The 14,287-nt window shown below is 39.2% G+C and overlaps 1 protein-coding gene across 1 annotated transcript in view; it reads right to left on the bottom strand.

The window, feature by feature from the left end:
- RGS5 (regulator of G protein signaling 5) overlaps window positions 1–14,287 on the bottom strand; it is a 59,443-nt gene that overhangs the window by 17,627 nt on the left and 27,529 nt on the right. Inside the window, exons 2-3 of the mRNA XM_007989722.3 lie at window positions 7,464–7,574; window positions 1,085–1,146 (exon numbers count right to left, since the gene is read on the bottom strand). Of these exons, the coding sequence (XP_007987913.1) occupies window positions 1,085–1,146; window positions 7,464–7,574 (173 nt within the window). The remainder of the gene's footprint in view (window positions 1–1,084; window positions 1,147–7,463; window positions 7,575–14,287) is intronic.

Raw genomic sequence — 14,287 nt, 5'->3', positions numbered from 1 at the left:
ATTTTAAATTGACTCATACTTTTAGAGTGAATTATTCAACAAATATTTGTTTTCCCTATACTATATACTTCCTGTTGTGAAACTATCTACATGAAAAAGACTAACTCTTGCCCGTTGGTGAGTTTATAACCTATCATAGAAGGGAGCCAACTATGAACAGAACACAAGGCAACAAGTATTAAGTGGCATAAAAGATGTGCGGACAAATGACTTTGGAAGTTCAGAGGGTGGATAAATTGTTCTGGATGGTCAAGGAACACTAGGCATTTCTTATTTGAATTATCTATTATAGGAGAGGGAGAATTTGAAGAGAGAGAGATATGAGTAAAAGATATTCCACAAGGGGACTATATGGAGAAATCCTGTATGGAACAGAGAACTGTTCAATTTGCCTACAGACCAGCCATATAGTTGTGGTGATCTTGAACATCAGAAATTTGAACTTGATACTATAAGTCATGGGAATCAGTAAGGATTTTGGATTGGGGAAAGGCACCTAGTTCTTATTGATGCACTGGTATTAGCTTGGAAAAGAGTCTGCACTGATCATCACCTTTATCATTCCTTAAATGAAGATGTAAGAAGCATGGTGCCAGAAGAGGAAACTGAGGCTGGGGGAGATAACAACCCATGTCAGGTCACAAAAGCAGTTGACAGTATAATAGTTTGAACTAGGATGACTTGAACTCATGACTTGTTAGCGATCTTTACGCTGCTATATCTGATCTTTATTAATTTATTATGAAGCTAAGTAGAAAACCTAGTTTCTCTATTTTACTGATGAGAATGTTGAGGAGGTCAAGCCACGTGTTCCGGCTCACGCAAGTAAGCAGGACAGATGGGAACACAATTGCAATCATGAGTCTTCAGAACACCTTATGTTCACATTCCCCCATAGTGCCACAGACCCTCCTTTTCTTGTGAACTGGATAATCACATACCCGCAGCCCCCTTCCCTTATTGATACCACCTTCAAAAATTGAAGAAGTGTCAAAATTGGGGAAGAAGAATACAGGTAACACAAAAGTGTTTTTTGTTTCTGTCCCAAACTTGACCTTTATTTAAAAAAACAAGGGAAACTTACAGTTGTTCTGCAGGAGTTTGTCCAGGGAATCACGCCACTGCAGGGCCTCATCCAGCGAGGGTCTACAGCAATTATAAGGAGAGAAAAGGGGTATGGCATAAGTAGGCATTGAAGCACATGTACCAGCAATAACTACTTCCTGTTTCTCTCAGATGGAAATGACATGACTGCTGGTCTATCCTCAGGATAAGGAAGTTTGAGTTATTTTCTCTCTAACAATTGGGTTTGATGAGCTAGGTTTGCTTTCATACATCTTTATTGCATATCTTCATCTTTTTTGAACATTTTGGTTAGGTCTTTCCCTTTTTAAAAGTAGAGTTTGTTTGACATTAAGCTGTGTCTTGATATTGTTTATCTATTCTCTCTCTCTTTTTTGTTTTCTTTCTATTTTGATTCATTCCTATTTTCTCCTTCTGGTTTTCTTGAATTGATATTCTTATATATCCCATGAAAGTTGTTACAATTGTGGTCTTTTTTCCAAATATAACTTCATGAAATCTAGTTGTCCCATTACAGAGATTGAACTCCTGTTTTCTGCCTCACCAATACTGCATGTTAACCAACTAACTGAATCAGCAGGGGGCATTGGGGCTCCACATCCACATCCCAAAGCCATCTAATTAAGGCTAGTGGAAGATATGAGTGTATAATACTTTCCTTACGTTGGGATTGTGATCATAGCAAATTTACATGTTAAAAAATGTAGGTGCATTTTTCCTACCCACTTAGAACAGGATCAGACTTTTTAAAAAAGATTTACTCTGTCTAATTTAAAAAAAAAAAAAAGAGTGGTTAATATATCCTGAATTGGAATGTTACACACAAATGCTCAAGATGCTGACTAAAAAGGAGAAGGTTATAGCCAACATATAATTTCTCCTTAGGCTTTTTCTATTTTAACATTTATGTATGCAGAAACCCTGCAGCTATTTCATCTCAACCACCAATTTTTCTCTCACAGCAGGATGTGTCAAGTGGAGCTGGTATTGTCTGGGAAAAATGGCTGACTGCACACACTTCGGCTCACCCGGCTCGAACTCTTGCATTATGATGTGAATTCTTCATTGTCAAATCAAAACAGACTGACAAAGCATTTACTAGAATAGTAAGGCCAATTCAGGTGTTTTTCCTAAACTGGAATTTCCTTAGCTCTTAATTTGTTTATCAACTGGCCAGGCAATCAAAAAAAATTCCTGCTTCTAGTTTGTATACAATGATATATCGGGGTGGGTTAATTATTCAGATTAGTAGCTTTGGTTGATATGACAGTTGTTTGTTCTACTTTTCATTTTCATTTTGCTGTCCCAGGTGCAGAATCAGCCTCACTTTACTTATGTAAGGAGTCCAAGACGGCAGTAGGTTTGGGCTAAAGTATTATGAATAATCCCTTTACTTCTCTATTCCTCATTGCAGAACATGCATAGGTTTTGAGTCCTGATTATATGATGTTTCACAAAATTTTATGTGTTCACTCTTTGCAAGTTAAACTCGCCAAATTGAGGGTAACAAACCTTGTGAAATAATCTTGGGTGGTTTCTGTTTTCCTGGCTAGAAACACAGGCATCATAGATGGAAAATATACTAATGCCTCAGAAATTTATTTCTGACACGAGCTACCCATCCCTCTTCCCATTTCCTCTGGCTAGTATAAAGGATCACACGAAGAAAAAAAATGGCAGGAACAGGGTGATTATAAGTATGTCTCTATAGCATTCTGCTTCGTTTTATTTCTAACCAGAAAAGGACCTGTCTACTAGACGTTAATAACTCATCTTGGCTCTTTTATATTACTGCAGGTGGAGAACTGTTTTCTGTGCATATTATTTCATACCTACATGTTTAGCACAAGGTCTTACACATCTTACATTCTTCACTATAGTAGGTTCAATGTTTTGCACATAATAGACACCCACCAAGTCCCTATTCATTGTTCACAGAAGCCGCAGGACATTAAATTATTAGACAAAAGAAAGTAGCTCAGAGCAAGAGGAAGGCTGGTTTACTCACAGGATCTCCTGATTTTATAAATATTCTCATTAAATGAAATCACTTTCCTGCCCCACTTTTCCTCTGGTTAGTATAAAGGAGCAAAGGAAGAAGAAATGACATGAGCAGGTACACCAAACTTAAGCATGTTATCCGATCTGATTTGTCCCAAATGGTCTTGTTGGAACCAGGCTAATGGTCAATAACAACAGCACATCACAGCCAAGATTAAATTCCTGAAAAGGAAATGTGCAGAGCCTGCTTAGGGGTGAAATTGGTTCAAATTGATTTAAGGGCACAGTCAAGTAGGACACATCCCCCACAGCATGAAGCCCAGTGTTTTGATTACCAGCCTAGGAGTTAACAGAGGTTCATCCTGTCCTTATTCTCAGAATTTGCGAGTCCTCATTAGGTCTGACTTCACTGGAAACAAGATAGATGCAGATCTAAATGGCCAATAAATGTCCTGGTTTGCAAGGTCATAGCTGACCACAGAGGATGGGTATGGAGTTTCTGTGTGTGGGAGTGTGGGGGAGAGAGAGGAAGCTATTTCAAATGAAACTCAAAATAAACATTTATAGAGATGATTAACCACGTGTTTTATAATGCCTAGTGTAAATGCCACCTGGCCCAGGAAGTGGCCATCTCTGCTGGAAGCACTGTCTCTCTTTTTGCTCTACTCTTACTGCTTTTACTCACTGAATCTCTCACATGGCAATGATGCACTCACTGCGAAAGGGTATAGGTTGTCATGCACAGAGAACTTTTCCCATTCCACCCTAACCCATGGTGTATCAATCCACCTTGCAATAAATGTGTGTCGGATTAATAAGTAAATGAATGACGGTTTTGTCCTGAGTTAGCCTGGTTTATGAAAGCCACAAATAACCCCAAACTCAGATTTTAATGACCAGTCCCATGAACCATTACTACTGCTATTGGCAATGCTAGAACTTACTAGCTATAACCTCAAGTGCCTGTGGTGGGTTTTTTGTTTGTTTTTGGTTTTTGTTTTGTTTTGATTTTTAATCTGTGCAGTGCCTGGCACATACTTAAATGTCTTAAAAATGTTCTTACACATTGATGCTCATAACAAGGAAAATAAAATTCAAGTTATTTACTGTGAATTAGATGTCCCCTCTCCCTTCCTGCCTGACAGTGAAGTCTGCTCATGACTAGGCTCAAGTTTATGAGCATTTATTGAGCCCTTACCTGATAACCAGTGGTGACCTGGGCACCATGGCTGGGCATACAGACTTAAGAACAAGTAAAACATGTCATTTTTGGACATCCATATGCAGGCCTGAAATTGTGCATAGATCCTTAGTCTTCACAACCAGGCTCACTCTAACCAGGTGAGCGTATGCAGGACAACTTTCTGTAACTGTTTTCCACTAGCACAGGCTAGGTACTGTTTATGTGTGGAGGTCATTCTTTAGTATAAAATGATCACTACAACAATAAACCAGAAAAAGGGATTAAAAATTGCTGACATAGGCAGGGGAAAGGGAGACATTTATAATATAAAATAAACTACGTGAATATCTATATCAGCTCCTAACATTTCACAATTGATGATATTGTAAGCCATGATAACAGTTATCACGAACTAAACCTATGTGGTTGATTAATGTTGTCTATTGTTTCTTGGGAGGACCTACAGCAGAGCCTTAAGGAATGCTCATATCCAGAGGGTGAGCAACAGTGGGAGCACTTAGAGAAAGAGAAGGCAGGAGGGGAATGCAGGACTAGAAGTCAAGGAAGAGAGTTTTAAGAGTAGGTCAACTTGGCTGGGCGCGGTGGCTCACGCCTGTAATCCCAGCACTTTGGGAGGCTGAGGCGGGTGGATCACCTGAGGTCGGGAGTTCGAGACCAGCCTGACTAACATGGAGAAACCCGTCTCTGCTAAAAAATACAAAATTAGCCGGGCGTGGCGGTGCATGTCTGTAATCCCAGCTACTCGGAAGGCTGAGGCAGGAGAATCGCTTGAACTCGGGAGGCAGAGGTTGCAGTGAGCCGAGATCGCGCCATTGCACTCCAGCCTGGGTGAAACAGCGAACTCCGTCTCAAAAAAAAAAAAAAAAAAAAAAAAAAAGAGTAGGTCAACTGGTGAGCCATCAAATGCTGCAGACAAGTCACAGATGGGGCCTTAGTTCGGGTGAGGTAGTAAGGTTGAAGCTGGATAATAAGGAGATACAGAAAAGACTGAAAGCCATGAGTACAGACTTCTCTTTCTACAGTTAGCCAATAAAAGTAAGAGAAAGGTAGAGAAGCAGAAAGAGAGAAAGGCGGGGAGAGAATTTTTCAGCATGGGACATGAGTACCTGTTTGCTTCTAGGGGAAGAGGGTCCACAGAGCAAAAGGGCAACTAAAACTGCAAAAAGGGGAACAGAGCTGTCTTTAGGGGGTAGGAATATAAGCACTTATTTCTGTTTATCTCAATGGTCCATTTTTTTTAAAAAATGAGAACTCAAAACTACATGTTAAAAAATAGAAAATGGTTTTAAAAAAACGGATTACACTGATGTCAGTAACCCAAAGAATATGAGAGGGGTTAAAAATACCTCCAATCAAGAGAAGGATTATTTTCCCCTCTGAAAGAAGAACGTGAGTTAAAAATACAGAGAAATTTTAAAGTGAGAGAAGAGACAGAGAGATGGAGCTGATGTGGAACACAGTATTTCCTGTCAGATAAATGGCATAGAAAGTTGCCAAACATGAGGAGGTGGGATGGGGTTTATGGATTCAGAAAAGAGTGGGAAACTTTTTTATTGGTCACTGTTGAAAATGCAATGGACACAGAATTATTCTCTAGGGAGATGAAGGAATTTTCCAAAACAATTTAGGCTTCTGGAGGAAGAAAGAGGATGGAAGACAAGAGAAGTAAATAATCCAATAAATGGTCAGCCCCAGGGTTTCTGCCAAAACAGCTTCTCTCTGAATCCCTTTTAACCCCAACAGTTTAAGGGTCTACGTGAATGTTAAAGTAGAGATTTAAAGCAGGAAATGTAGTACTCTATTTTTTTAAAGTTAATTCCAACAGATCAATAAATTATCACATTGTTTACTTCAAAATAGATGTTTTGATCTGTTGCTGCTATGAAATGTGGTTCTTATTCTCCACTACCGCTTGGTGCCTGCTGCTCCACACTGAATTACCTTCTCCTTTTCAAATGCAGAAAAACTCAATTATGCCTCATTTCCTGTTTAGAATCACTTTGAAGTAATAAAAAAAAAATGGAAAAAGATTAAAAAAAGAAAAAGAATAACTCATCTCTTTATCTCCCAATCAATCCAGCTACATTAAGTTGAGGTCATTTGGAAAAAGGACAGGCTGGCCAATTTACACAAATACTCCATTTAAAAAGAGAAATGGAGGTTAAAGGGACTAATATATTTTTACCACACTTCTGTGATATCCTCAAAGCTCTAAGATAGCAGAGTGAAGGAATTTGAATGCCTTGGCCTTTTCTTCTTCCCATTTTCCTTTCTTGATTTTCCTGGGTATCTCTGTTTTAATGGGAAGATGGAGGGTATCTGTCTAGGTAGCCACAGCCTCTGCATCTAGCAGGGATGATAACGAACAATGGGAATGCTGGGAGTCATGTTCCTGAATGAAAACAGGGCCAATGCACACCGTAAGACCTGGATTCACTGCCATAACATCATGACTCTTTAGAAGGAATAGTTCCCTACGATACCTGAACTGACAGGAGGAATATGTAGGGAGAGGAGAATGGGGATGAGGGAGGACTGCAGAAATCCAATCAAGAATATGAATTTATGAATTGGGAAAAATACCTGGTGTACATTAAATAGAAATAGCTAGTCAAGTGTTCATTCTTCACTTAAGTAACAGACTTTGTTCCTCTGTTGGACCTTGAGGGGCACTATCTTGGAGAAGAAATGATAAGGCTGAAATTGTCTGCCTTGTCCTTAGTATCTTCCTGAGGGAAATGTTCTCACATCCTCCTGCTGAGGAAGCAGCTTTAGATGGTTCATCAGCAGGTAAGCATCCAGGGCTCATAATTAACTGGATCAGGAGTGGTTACCAAGGCAGTAAATGAGCAGGTATTTTTACCACACTGCAGTAGTGGCTGGTATCATTTTATAAGTATGGTCTGTCTGTTTTATAAGTATGTCTGTCTCTCAAAAATAAGGCAGAGTCTTATCTTTTATTTTTTAAGTATTCTGCCTGTATTCAATAAGATGCTCCAGACATGAGATAGTTAAGAAAAAAAAAGAGCTTATTTGCAAACCAATGCTCTGAGGGCTCTTATGATCCTTAATGAGTAATTGAAGGGGGTAATTCTACAGATGAGGAATGGTGCTAAACACTTGAAAAACAGCCATCCTCTGGAGGAAATGAGTGGAATCCATATTCATGACTCACTTATGGGTCTTGGCTGGTTTCTCCGGCTTCTCATTGTAGGGAATGACAATGTCACCAACTGAGTCTGGCTTCTGGAGGAGAATTCCCAACTTGATCTTAATCTCCTTGGCCCTGAAAGAAGAGACACAAGGGGAAATGAGGACACCACATGTGCGTACAGATTTTAAAAAAAGATTTCTTCCTGTGTCAGAGAAACAAAAATGAACAAAATCCCATTTCACTTGTGTTTTTCTTGTGGCAGAAAGAATACTAATGCAGAAATTAGAATACGTAAGTTCTAATAGCATTTACCAAACTCTTAGTATGTCCTTCATTAATTTGCACTACATTTTAATCCTCATTATTGCTTTATATGTGTTCTCTCATTTTATATCTACAGATACTATAGTATTATTTCCATTTCGCAGATGAGGTCACCGAATGAAAGGAGTTTAAATAACTTAAGATAACCAGCCAGTATTTGGTGGAGACAGATGTGAGCCCAAGCTGTCTGTGCTAGAGTTCCCAGGTAGAACTCCTCATGCATTGCCTGCTAGTCTTCTGGGGGCTCTGGTCCTCACTATTATTAGATATATGACATTTGGAAAAAATGATCACTTTTTACTGCCAGACTTCAGTTCCCTCATCTGTAAAATAATGAAGTTATTCATCATTTTAGATGGTTTTTGAGCCATTTCCAGCTATAAGATTAAATAATTCTACTTGATTATTTATTTCTCTATAAAATTTTTGTTTCCGACTCCTTATCCATTGTTCCCTATGGCTGTCTATCTTATGTGCAGTGAACCTTGATAAATGAGTACTAATTGCCAAATGACAAACTACAGCAGAATTTACTACTTCTTTGTATCTTCAGTATTTTAGTGACTAGATATGGTCAGAATTCTGGGTACTCCTCCATCACAGGATGCAACTATTTTCATGCTCAGTTTTAAAACTAACCTAATCTATCCATCACTTTATCATAATTCTAAACTAGAAAAGCACCAGGCAAATCTTAAATATTAATCCATAGGACAAGCTGTTGAATATTGGGAGACCCAAAAAGCTACCCTTTCCCGGTCACCTTAGCACTTGCTTACCCATGCTTGTAAGAGATGGTTCATCATATTGCATTTGGTCATTGACTTACATTTCTATTTCTCAACTTGGATATGAGAACTTTTTGATGGTAGGAATTTAGTCTTAAATACCTTTTAACCCCTGTGCCTAGCACAATGCTTGGCAACATAGTAAACATTTACAAATACTTGCCAAAGTAAACTAAAACATCTTGATTTTGTTCCTTACAAATCTGCTAACATTTACCTCTCAGTCAATGCTAATCATAACCAAAGTCTTAAAAAGATGTGGTGAAGTTCACATGGTGGCCAAATAGGATTTTACTATTGTATACATACTTTCCTCATTTGTTCACAGGGATTGTTCACTTACTGATTTACTCATTGGTCATGTTTACTGTGTCGGGCAGTATGCAGTAAATATACAAACACCATTAGGTTTGCTCCTTGCTTTCAAGGTACTGTTAGCCTGGAGAGGTCTTAGATGTGGAAACAGTCACAAACAGGTGCTTAAAGACAGACTGTCCAGAAAGCAGCAGGGCTCTGGCGGAGGAGCACCAGTGTCCACAAGGGCAAATCAGGGGGAACTTCTCAGAGGAGGCAAAGGAGGCAAAAGAGGAGGCAGTGATGAGGCAATTTAAGTAAATGCCTAAGATTCGCAGTTATGGATATTAGGAAGAAAAATGTAAGGAGACCTACTGTGGTAACTTATAAAAACCTCACAAATACCGAATTATCATAACATATTTTCCTTTAGGCTAGTAAATATGGTTTTGAAAACTATGTTTTAGGAGTAGTCATCTCTACAGCGTCATTTCCTTTTCATTTCATTCTGCTTTCATTCTTTCCCTAAGACCCTCTCACTGACTAAAGCCAACTCAGGTCCCACAGTACCTCAGATCAAGCTCAGCATGACATCAGGGTAAAAACTGGGACTGTTCTGCAGAGGGAGCTTATATAACACTGTGAATTAGATTAAGTGTCGCTTTAATTCCAGGCGTTGCAAATTACTTAAATTATCTAATGTTTAGTTCTTTCGCCTAGAAATTGGGACTGATAAAATAGTATATCCTAAGGCTTTTTGAGATGATTAAATATGCGAATGCATATGAGTCACTTAGCACAGCATTTGGCATAGAATACGGCTTTTCAAAGTTAGTTCTAACTACACAATCATTTTTCCAACCCACTACCCATGTTCCCTAGCTTCGAACATTACATTGAAACATACAAAAAATTCCCTGCAAGTTACTAAGGAGTTACTACACCCACAACCTTCTATATTCTACCTCTGGGGACAAGAATTGCCAATTTTATATTTATCTGAAAAATGAAGAAAACATTAAGTGGAGAGGAGAAATGCATGCAATATTTTTGGCTGCCCTCTGCTGGCTAACATGCAGTATTACAGTCAGAGATGCAAGGTGAACTAGGACACAGTATCCCACCCAGTCCATGAAAAACTTCAGCCATAATCCATGTCCTCCTGGCTCCATAGGTCCCTCCCTTCCTGTACATCTGTGGAATGCATGCTGCAACTCTTTGCAGTTTCAGCCTTGACCCAGTGGTCCACTCACCAATATTTAGATGACAATGATGTAATGAAAGTCTCTCATGTTTAGGTTTCTGTTCGGTTGGTCCTTTTGGTTTTAACTTTATCCCCCCTCTCAATTTTAGTTCCTTTTTTTTCCTATCTCTTGCTCCATTTGAACTTTTTGCTTTTGTAAAAGGCAGAAACATATTTGTGTTTGATTTCCTGATGCAAGAATAATAGTTGGAGATTTGGAGATTAAGGGATAATTAGAACAAAGAAATTGAATGTATGTAAAAGAATTATTAGTTACTTAATTCATTGATTCCTTACTGATTTACTCATTGGTCATGTTTACTGTGTCGGGCAGTATGCAGTAAATATACAAACACCATTAGGTTTGTTCCTTGCTTTCAAGGTGCTTTTAACCTGGAGAGGTCTTACATGTGTAAACAATCACAAACAGGTGCTTAAGGACAGACTGTCCAGAAAGCAGCAGAGCTCTGGCGGAGGAGCACCAGTGTCCACAAGGGCAAATCAGGGGGAACTTCTCAGAGGAGGCAAAGGTGGAACTAGAGAATGAGTAGCAGTCAGTCAGTTGGGCTAGAAAAGAATGAGCTTTCCAGACAGAAGGGTGGGTGCGTGTTATTTGAAGGGATGTAAAAGTAGTCTGTACTGCAAAAGGGTGAAACATGAGAGAGCAGAAAGCCAATTAAATGAACTTACTCTGTCTCCCTTCTAGATAGAGGGATGGATGTTGGAGGGACCTCTATACAGAACCTAGCTTGCAGCAAAGTTGGTATGAAAACAAACAAGAGATAAAACTATAGAAAGGTGCCTTTCAAAGACTCTGTATGTAAAGAAGTGGCATCCTATCATATGAACTCAATGTATCTCACATTTTCTTTTACTATTTCACGATGCACCTTCTATGAAAACACCATTTATAAATGGTAGTTACATGCTCAAGACATGCCACAAAATCCTTTTAAAACCAGGATGAATCAGAGCCCTATTACTATTTTATCTATATCACTGCTTAAATAGAGTATTTCTGTGGAATGATCTAGAAATCAACTATCATTTACAACATTGCCTAGAGAAAATCATATTTCATTTCCTCAGAGCAGACCAACATACCAGAACATCAGGTTACTCTTTTCCTCATATTTGCCCTGGAGATGTAAGGGAGAAAAGATATTCAGTGCTTTGGAAAATACTTCTTTCTATGGCTTCAATTTCTGGCTTGGTATAGGCTCAAGTATAGAGCATTACAAAGTTAAGAGTATTTAAGTTGTGAAGTCCATTAAATTTAACTAAGAGTTCATTATTCAGGGAATGAATAGTAGTATTGCATTTCTGCTCATACAACAGTAAAGTTTAAAGGCCGAGGAGTTGACAAATGCTGAAGTTCAAACCACTTTAAACACTGCACTCTTTTCACAAGACTAAATAATGTTAGATTTGTTTCTCTCCTCAAGAATTCCTGGAATATTATTTCATTCCCCCTTTCCCTTTCCTCCCTACCATAGCCTCACAAACATATGAAAATGAAACAAACCAAATGAAAAATTCAAACAAAACAATAGCGCCAGCCCACCAAACTATTTTCCCTTTATAGATAAACTTGAATATATCTGACATTAACTTAACATCAAAAACAACACTATCCAGAGAAGATAATTTTCTAACTTGTTTACAGTTTCATGCTTGGTCTCGGGCTCTCTTTGACTGCACCCTAGACATTTTTTCCTGGCCACATTACGTTAATGCTAGTTAACAAGAAGCTATTTTTATCTCCTCTCATCTCTCCTCCTCCTGTTATTCTTTTGTTTTACAAAGAAAAACTTGTTTTGAAATAAAATCAATTGAAAATGCTTGAGTAAAAGTTTAATTAAAGGCTCAGAGGAAGATAATTCTTTGTCTAGATGACTCACACTAGTGATTTCAAACTGAAAATGATTTGAATAATTCTGGGGCTGTGCAATTTTAAATCTGCTCCCTGTGTGGGTATGCTGCCTGGCTGGGAAGTCAAAATTCAAAAGGCCACGGACCACCTCAGTCCTTCCTGCTAGTGCGTGAATTTAGTGGGTTATCACCTTAAGATGCATAAGTGTGGAAAACTGGTACAAGCAATCACTAAAAACAGAAACATAGTTAAATTTTGAGAAATATATTCCACCAGAATGTGTGAAGAACCAATTATATGTAAAGTCTTATACTAGGTGTTTCAAGGGTTACCGAGTTGTTTCTCACTTCAGAGCCACTTGGAACAATTGAATATAAAACACATACATGTAAACTGTATAGCAGATATTTTTCCAATCATTGATGAAGGTAGGTGGAGTATAAAAACAAAAGAACACAGGCCGGGCACAGTCACTCATGCCTGTAATCCCAGCACTTTGGGAGGCTGAGGAGGTTGGATCATGAGGTCAGGCATTCAAGACCAGCCTGGCCAAGACAGTGAAACCCCATCTCTACTGAAAATACAAAAAAAGTAGCCAAGCGTGGTGGCAGGTGCCTGTAGTCCCAGCTACTCGGGAAGCTGAGGCAGAGAATTGCTTGAACCCAGGAGGCAGAGGTTGCAGTAAGCCAAGATCATGCCGCTGCACTCCAGCCTGGACAACAGAGTGAGACTCCATCTCTAAATGAATAAATAAAGAACATAGACTCTAACCTCAAGGAGCCCTAACTTCCTAATGTGCAATGGGAGACATTATATACCTAAAAACTGCTCCTAATATATTCTCAGAGCCCTCTGAATTTTTCATTCATGGCATTTTTCAATTTGCATTTATATCTCCATATGTATATGTATATGCGAATATTGTCTATCGTTCCCATTAAAGTGTCAGGTCCCCAAGAGCAGAGTGAACATCTGTTTAGTTCACAATTACAGCTTTAGCACTTAGCACAGGGCCTGGCATTTAATGGCATTCAATAAAGATTTGCCATGTAAATTGATGATTGAGCAAATGAATGAATGAACTGAATTGCTAGGTTATAGTAAAGCTGCATTTTGGGGTGGAGTAGGTGAAATATTGGAGTGCAGCTTAGAATGAGTCACTGAGGACTAAGATGTCTCTAATTTGCTAACTGGACAGAGGTAACACCATTAAGTGACTATAAGCACTATAAAGTAAGTGAATTCAATTTCTGTCCTTGTAAGAGATTGAGAATGGTCAAGTGGGGCATTTAGTTCCTCATATTATATAGGACATATGCTGATGAGAAGAGGCAGGGAGGATAATTGCAATCACTAGCAATCTGAAAAGAATCAATTATGAGACCATAATTTTTCAGTATATAAAAGAAACAGAAGTAGCCCTGGGGCATAGGTTATTCCTGTGGTTGAAAGACTTTTGGCAATCACAGGTTTCGCTGTAGACACCAGACATATGTCCGGAAAGAGAAGGAAGAAGAAATGGAGGAAAGTTGAGAAGCATAAGGCAAGATTTTTACAACACATTTCCAAAAGAGGTGTCCTAACAGGGGATAATCCCGTTTAAATTCAGTGCAATTTAAATCCGTGTCTCAGATGCCCCCTGCTGGCCGTGGGAAGGCGTGAGCTTTAGCAAAGAACTAAACAGAGAGCAGATCGGTTCCGGGCTGCTTCCTTCTTAAGAAACACTACGAAGCTTCTTTCCACGGACTAAAAAGAACATGTCTGGAACAGATACCCAGGAAAGATAAACACAAGCTTCTAAAACACTCACTAGTCGTCAATGTCTACAGCCGAGAGTAAGGCATTTGCCGGATTGGAGACCAGAGGAGAGGAGCTCCTCTGAGTTCCGTGCAGCTGAGAACTAATCTCAGAGGCAGAACCCAGCAGAAACTGACAGAAGGAAAGGGGCCCAGAGGGTCCCTGCGCGGGCCCGTCAAGAGGGATACATTTTGTTGAAAGCTGGAAAAGCCTTCTCCCTGGCTGCTCATTTAAAACTTTAGATCAGTGGAGTTTGCTCCTCGTAGGTGGCTCCGAGACAGGGTAATGGATGATCTTGAAAACCCTTAGGGGAAGTATAAGAATATGATAGTGGAAAGTCAGCTCAGTTCTGGGACTGAAATCCTCAATTTCCCAGGATCCTCAGCATGGCCCCTAAAATCAAGATGGACTCTTAACTGCAGAGAAAGGCAGTGCCGGGTGATTGTGGTGGAAAGAATCTATCGTTCTGGCATCTACCATCTACCCTTTTTCTGAATTAACCTACTTCAATTTGAACTACAGAAAA

This window comes from Chlorocebus sabaeus, chromosome 25, assembly GCF_047675955.1.
Source record: "Chlorocebus sabaeus isolate Y175 chromosome 25, mChlSab1.0.hap1, whole genome shotgun sequence".
NCBI lineage: Eukaryota > Metazoa > Chordata > Mammalia > Primates > Cercopithecidae > Chlorocebus > Chlorocebus sabaeus.
Note: the sequence above shows the minus strand (reverse complement) of the source record. Positions and strands in the feature narration are given on the sequence as shown.